Here is a 7,635-nt window from a genome sequence, read left to right on the forward strand (position 1 = left end):
AGAAGATTGGACCACTGCTGTGGCAGCTCATTCACAAAGTGTTTTAATTCCCTTTCTCTGCCACTAGATGGCGATTATGTTCATGTTTTTACTGATTTCACACAGAAACACCAAAACCAATCTAAGAAGTCTTTTCCCTTCCTGTTATAGTTCTGAAAATGGCTTCAATTCAGGACATTTTCAAGATGGTCCTCAGTAAATTGGAGTGAATAGAGCTAAACATTTAAAATAACTATTTACAGTGTTTACACCATCTTATAAACAAAAAGTCTATCTTGTTTATTTAAAAAAACAAAACGATTTTAAGGCCAAATTAAAATGAAAACATACAGAACGTCATTCTGTTTTTCCCACAGGAGTTACAATTTTATCCATAAAACACTTTCATTCTGGTAATCGACACTGATTGATCCTTGAACGTCTTAAGGCAGCACATAGTCTTCGTTCATGTTTGCTTACTTATGACTGTAGCTGGAGTTGAACTGTAGTCAAATGTAAAAAGAATGCCAACTGAAAAGCTGTGTTAGGTCTAATAAAGACTTGTCAATAGTTTAATTGACTTTACATTTCAGGGAGGTATGAATGGCAAAGTACTGAAGAAATGACAAAAGATATGTTTTTAAATACTACCAGTTTTGTATTTGTAAATCACAATTTCAAAGTCAGTACTTTAGTTGTTCTTTTTATAAACTTATGATGCAATTTCATCCCTCTTTTATTTTCCTCGATATATAACACTCTCATTTTCTTTTGAATGTTGCTGTTCTTGTTATCTTTGTATTAATTGTAATCATTTTTTATTTTGAAATCATAGCATATACCTGACCTTCTCCATACATGGGGAGCTACCTGCTGTGATCACTGTTTGTGAATAAAGGGGCAGCTGAAAGTAGCTTTTAGATCATTTGGTATTATTTCATTTTCATTGTTAAATCATGAAGTGACATCACATTTTTACGTGAAAAATTATATTAATTTAGACATACACACATATTTGTAACTATAAATGCAAGAAAAGTATATCCATATAATTGTCATTATAATCTCAAACAACTCCAGGATCCAAATTTTGGTTACATTTTAAAAGTTGAAGCCACATTAGGTTTACAATCATATATGAAAAGGAAAATTATTTTTTACATTTTAGAGTACTCATTATTTTACTTTTGTGAGTAAAATGATAAAACAATAAAATGCCTAATCATTCACTAACAGATGAATCTTTACAGCTCCAATGCATGTTTTGCACTTAGCCTAGGACAGCCACAGAGTTACACAGAATAAAACCACTAACCAGACTAAACTAGACAGATTAATGATTTAAAGTATGCCGAATATAAAAAGTAGCATAATTTAAACTCACATTAACTCATGTTAGCTATAATAACAAATTCTGATTTATATTTATATAAATATAAGTACAGTTGTAATCACTGCAAAATTATTCTCAGATCTGTCGCCCACTGAATGCTTCAGAAAAAGCCTCATTTAGAGGTATACATAATGATCAGGGATCAAAATGAACTTGTCCTTCTATTTGATTTGAATCAACTCTGCAGTGACTCCATCTACCCAAAGCCAAAGTCCAACCGAGAGAGGCTGAGTGAATGTGGTCTGGACTCTGTGGAGGAGGGTCATGGTTTCAGAGATGCTGTAGAATGACATAATGCCTGCACTGTGATCCAGGTAGACCCCTACTCTGAAGGACCGAGGACCTGAGAGCTTAGTTTGTACATTGTTGTGCCAAAATACATAACTGTTTGTGTCACAACATAATGCCCATGATTTGTCATTGAAACCAAATAAACATTCATATGACTTCCCTATTCTTCTGATATTCTTATATGCAACTGCTACACCGACTCCTCCCCCTCTCCATTCCACCTCCCAGTAGCAACGCCCAGTCAGACTCTCTCTACTCAGGACCTGCTCCCATCCACTGAATCTATCTGGATGATGAAAATAAGCCTGTTTTTGTTTCACCCTTGTTGCTTTTCTATTGCCCTCAGATAATAACACATGTGGAAATGCAGTGTTTGGATCCAGTGTGATTTCACTGGAGTATTTTAAGAATCCAGCCCTGGTCTTTGGCTCTGGTGGTGAGAGCAGAGCATCCTTTTCAGTGACTTTTAGTGAGGAATTTGTCCATTTCTCTCTCAGAAATTCCTGTAGTTTATCTCTGGCCTCTGAAAGAGCTGCTGTCACATCCTCAAAGTACCTCTGAGGACAGATGCTTATACTGGATGAGGGTGTAGAGTCAGTGAGTGTTGACAGTGAGGGGTAGGTGTGTAGAAACTGGTTGTGATCCTCAGTGTGTGAGAGCTGCTCCAGTTCTGCATCTTTCCTCTTTAGCTCAGCGATCTCTTTCTCCAGTTTTTCCAGAACCTCTTTGACTCGATTCACTTCAGTTTCCTGCTTGGATCTGATCTGCTGCTTCACATCAGAGCTTCTATTCTGAATGAGACTAATCAGTTCAGTGAACATCTTCTCACTGTCCACCACTGTTTTATCAGCAGAGCTAATGATGGCCTCCACCTGTTGCTGAAGCAGCTTGACATCTTTCTCTCTGTTCTGGATACTCTGCTGGATTTTTAGTCGTCTCACCTCGAGCTCTTTCTGTTTCTCTGTCCTTTCTGTTGCAGCCGGGACCGTTTCATGGCCTTTATGTTCATCCAGCAAGCAGAGATAGCAGACAGTCTGCTGATCAGTACGACAAAAAATCTTCATCACCTCATTATGGCGAAAACAGATGTTCTCTTGGAGCTTCTTGAATGGCCCAGCAAGTGTATGCTTACTTAGTTGGGCAACATCATGGTGAGGTTGTAGGTGTTTCCTGCAGTAAGAAACTAAACAGACCAGACAGGTTTTGCTGGCTTTCAGCTTCATTCCAGTACAGACATCACAGGACACGTCTTCAGGTCCAGCATAGCAGTGATCAGCCAGAATAGCCTGGGGTCTAGTTTTCTTCATGTCTTCCACCAGCTCTGCCAACAAGATGTTTTTCTCCAGGATAGGCCTTGGTGTGAAAGTCTTCCTGCACTGAGGGCAGGTGTGGATTTGCTTCCTGTCCTCATCATCAAAGTGGATTTTAATGCAGTTCAAGCAGTAGCTGTGTCCACAGGGAATAGTCACTGGAATTTGCAGTAGCTCCAAACAGATTGAACAAGAGAATTTCTCTGAATCCAACTGATTTAGTCTCTGTGCCATTTCTCCTCTCAACAGCAGTGAATCACCAGATATTGGGCAAAAGCAGCTCAACTCAACTCACAGCATTCTGTGAGCTGAGTCTGGAAGGGGAGGAGCCAGCACAAAAGCAACACTGAAACCTGTTTCTAAGAAAAGCTGCCAAACTATCAAAGATTCCAGGACAGGGAGCAGTCTGAGTCGACTTCCTTCTTTCTTTAGAACTCCTTTGGCATGTTAACCTGAAATAACCTTTTAATATATAAATTTTTGGTGTTCACCTGTGCATGTTTATGTTAATTTTTCTATTCCAAACAGCAAAAAAAAATGTGATCCAGTATTAGTCTGTGAAGGTTCTCAGTCATCCAGGTCATCGTAGTCTAAGGCGCTTGGAAAGAAAAGACTTTGCTTTCCAAGGCATGGCATTTCCTTCCTTTTTTACAACAGCTGTGTTTATTAAATTCATATTGATGAATCCAGTGACTTAAAGTTTATCCCGTCTTCACATTTCAGATAGTAGAAACGGCTGTAGAATATGGGTAAAGCCTTTCTTCAATCATGACTAATAACTGAAACTCCTCCAATAATTAGTGAAATGCTACACTACTAAGCAACAAATGAACCTGAATGCTTGTGGCTCAGGAGATGCACTCAAAACAGAGTATAGAAGTGTTATATAAGTACCAGTTCATTTAAGGTATATTGAATATGAAGAAATAGTATAGTTTAGCTCAGAATAAGTAAGAAAGGGGAAGTGACTTTGAATTTGGCGTGGTTGTTATTGCCAGATGGGCTCATCTGAATATTTTAGGAACTCTTCATCTACAAAATAGTGAAGAAGGCACTAATTCTCCCATTTATGAACTAACTACTTTCAGCTGCTCCCTTGTAACATGGCACCACCACAGTGTGATGCTCCACGTGTGTGATTTTGGCAGTTTCATATCAGAAGCCCTTCCTGCTGACAGTTGCTCTGATATGAGACTGATGACTCCATGAGATAATAATAATGGATTGGATTTATATAGCGCTTTTCAAGGCACCCAAAGCGCTTTACAATGCCACTATTCATTCACACACTGGTGGAGGCAAGCTACGGTTGTAGCCACAGCTGCCCTGGGGCAGACTGACAGAAGCGAGGCTGCCATATCGCTCCATCGGCCCCTCTGGCCAACACCAGTAGGGTAAAGTGGAATCGATAAGGGCACAACGACCAGGACAGAGAGCCCGGGGATCGAACTGGCGACCTTCCGGTTACAGGATACACTTCCCAAACCCCTGAGCCACGGTCGGAGCATCATGCCTCGTTAGCTGGGGGTCCTGGAGGACCCAGCCAGCACATCCCCGTGACCACTGACAGCTCTGGGGAGTCCGTTTAGCCACCGCCTGCAGTGTCACCTCCTGTGACTTCCACACTGTCGCCTGCAGCGTCTTGTCCTGCAGTTGCCATGCCACCAGCTCGTCCACATCTGGCTCAGCCTGCTCGACCTTGCCCACATCTGGTTCGGTGTCAGCAGCCACCTTCCAGGCCGCTGACTGGACTTCTTCGCCGGCGTGGTCAGCCTCCTCAACTGCTCCGTCGCCACCGCTGGTTCTGCGGTCGGCCTCCTGAAATGCTGTGCCATAGACTTTTGTGCCGTCAACCTCCGGGTCAGCCCCCTGAAGTGCTCAGTGATGAACTATTGAGCCGTAGGCCTGCAGGTCGGCCCCCAGATCAATGTGTTTGAACTCATGACACCTATTCTGTTTGGGACTGTTCTGTGCTCCTGTGCCCTCTGTGGACATTTTCTTTTGGACTTTGTTTTGGACTGGGTTGGTGACCCAGTGTCTTCAGTTTTGCATCATTATTGAATTTTTTGTCATCACTTTCCTTTTCTAGTCTTTTGATTTCTGTTCTGTGTTCTATGGCTGCTGTATCCCTAAGTCATGTCGGCATCTGTTTTGTTTCCTGTTTTACTTTGACATAAGACACAGACTTTCAATGTATTTAGTTTTGCTTCCCTCGCTCTCGTCATGTCAGATTACTCCCAGCTGTGCTCCCCTTCTGTGTCTCATGCCCTCGTTATCCCAGTGTGTATTTAAGCCCTGTGTTTTTCTTGTTCTGTGTTGGGTTGTGGATAGGGATGGGTATCGAGAACCGGTTCACACTGTTTCAGTTCCTTGGAATTGTTTGCCATTTTTGCAAACGATTCCCTTATCGATTCCAGTCGCCCCGAATGACGTCACCACGTTGCGGAGCGTCATTTACCTGGCAGGAAACACGGCGCGTAAGCGGCTCAAACGCTCAAAAGTTTGATTATACTTTACGAGAACGGATGACAACAGGGCAACTTGCAATACTTGCAAAGTAGTTTCATTTAAGGGAGGAAACACTACGAATATGCAAAAGCATTTGCTCACAAAACACGTGATAACCTTAAATGAATGTCATGTTTTTAATTCCGCTCCGGACTCGTGAATCTCAACCCAGCAGCAGCGGTAACGTTTGCACGTCCTCTCCCATTAATGCGGCAGGTAAATAATCAACTAACAGTGCATATTATGTTAGCGCGATCTGCCTTATTACAAAACCGGCCATTACTGTGCATTTAGGTGACCATGATGAGAGAGAGAGACAGAGTCTGGCTCAGATGCTGGCAGTTCTCGCTGCAGTCTACCGGTAGCGCCTCCTTTCAGGCCAGGATAGACGAATGTCACCGAGCAGTGACTAAGTTTGTGGTCAAAGGCTTGCACCCATTTGCCACAGCAGATGCCCCCGATTTTCGGTAAGTGAATTTGTTTAATTGTAGGCAGGGACATTACTGGATATTCTTGTGTAATTGCTACTGAATAATTTATAATTTATATACTTTGTTATTGCTACAGAAGAATATTTATTTTATTATTTTACATTTACATTTTTTTCCCCTGGGGACCCTGTGACACCCCATTGAAGAGCCGTAGGCTGTGGATCTCTTAAGATCTCACTGTTGGGTTTGTAAGGCCATGTTACTCCTAAATTTCTATCTTGTTCAAAGAGAAGATATAAAACAAAGTTCTAAGCTAATCGACCTTAGTGTTCTCCTTTTTTTAAAAAAAGAATTGATAAGAGAATCGATAAAGAATCGAATCGTTAAACAGAATCGAAAATGGAATCGGAATCGTGAAAATCTTATCAATACCCACCCCTAGTTGTTGACGTTCACGGCCTCCCTGTGCTGTGTTTGGAAATTATTCTTAGTTCTTGGTTCTGTTCCCGTGGGTTCTTTAGTTTTAGGTTCCAGTGTCCAGTCTAGTTTTGTGTTTATGATTTTGGTTGTGTTTCAGTAATGTTTATTTCTCTGATGAGTCATCCCAGTGAATAGACTGCACTTTAAGTTAACCTCTTGGTTATGAGTCCTGTGTGTGGGTCCTCCATCCTGCCTGCTCCACAGCACACTGCGACTGCTCCGTGACAAAAGATCTGCATTCGTAACAGAAACTACAACATACTCCTAAACAGGAACCAGGAAATAAATACATGTACCAGCAAAACTGGATTCCGTTTCTGAGAAAAGGAAGTGATTGTCAGAGGTTTGTAATTCTAATGAAGAGAGCAGTTTAAGCTGACTTTATAACTTGTTTGGGATCCTTTTCCCCTGTGGCATTAAAATTTTAAGGTTGTGGTTGTTAAATAACACACTGGTGTCATGAAAGGATATTTGTGATAAGCTCAGTTTGTTATAAATTTTACAGATGATAATGTCCTTTTCTTTTGTAAGTTACATTTAAATAAAACATTAAATAGCTGTGCTTTGCTCCTAGGAAGAAGCAAAGTAGTGGTAACTACAGAGGATAGCTACTCAAAAACTGTTCTCTTGCATATGCATGTTTTGTTATAGTTGCATATCACCCAGCACAGTGAATGCTTGTGCATCACCCAATTCACCTACACAATACCCTACACAATAATACACATAAACATACAGTGATATTTTTCAGTGTAAACCAACTGATATTTGTGGAAGTTATAATACTGAAGTTAGGGGATGATGTTATCAGTGCATGTGTAGTGGGTTAGATTTTGTAAATGTTCTGTTTCTGCATGGTGTCTGTGAACGCAGCATGAACATTCAACTTTCCCCTAGCTCTCCAATCAGAGGTTGGTTATAAGGTGCAGCTGTGGCCTACACCCTGAGATGAGTTTGATTTTTATTTGGGATTAATAGAAGCTTTAGTGTCTTACTGATTGATTAATTACTTAGGAACCTGCAGACATATCAGTATAAAATGTGCGGGGGCAGCTGCAAAGCCCATAACCAGTGCTTGATATCCATCATGGCCACCTCTTAGCTCAGGGCCTGCAAAACAAGCAGCTTCTCCCCACCAGTTTTAACTGGTTGTAAAACTCTGCCGGGGGGTTACTCTTTTGGGAAGACTAACTGAAGAAAACTGGTTCTGAACAAAAGTTGCGCATGATAATATTTAATCACT

At 41.2% G+C, this 7,635-nt stretch overlaps 1 protein-coding gene across 1 annotated transcript; it reads right to left on the reverse strand.

Moving 5' to 3' along the window:
- Nucleotides 1–1,061: 1,061 nt before the first annotated feature.
- LOC146653728 (tripartite motif-containing protein 16-like) lies at nucleotides 1,062–3,258 on the reverse strand. Its single transcript, XM_085380710.1, has one exon. The coding sequence runs from the start codon at nucleotides 3,205–3,207 to the stop codon at nucleotides 1,534–1,536; it is 1,674 nt and encodes a 557-aa protein (XP_085236836.1). The 5' UTR covers nucleotides 3,208–3,258; the 3' UTR covers nucleotides 1,062–1,533.
- Between the last annotated feature and the right edge of the window lie 4,377 nt (nucleotides 3,259–7,635).

The sequence above is a fragment of the Rhamphochromis longiceps genome, linkage group LG14 (assembly GCF_057381845.1).
Source record: "Rhamphochromis longiceps isolate RC_006_pf linkage group LG14, R_longiceps_female_GT1.1, whole genome shotgun sequence".
Lineage (NCBI taxonomy): Eukaryota > Metazoa > Chordata > Actinopteri > Cichliformes > Cichlidae > Rhamphochromis > Rhamphochromis longiceps.

Excerpts from the sequence above, each read along its gene's own strand:
- LOC146653728 (XM_085380710.1), bottom strand. The coding sequence starts at position 3,207 with ATGGCACAGAGACTAAATCAGTTGGATTCAGAGAAATTCTCTTGTTCA.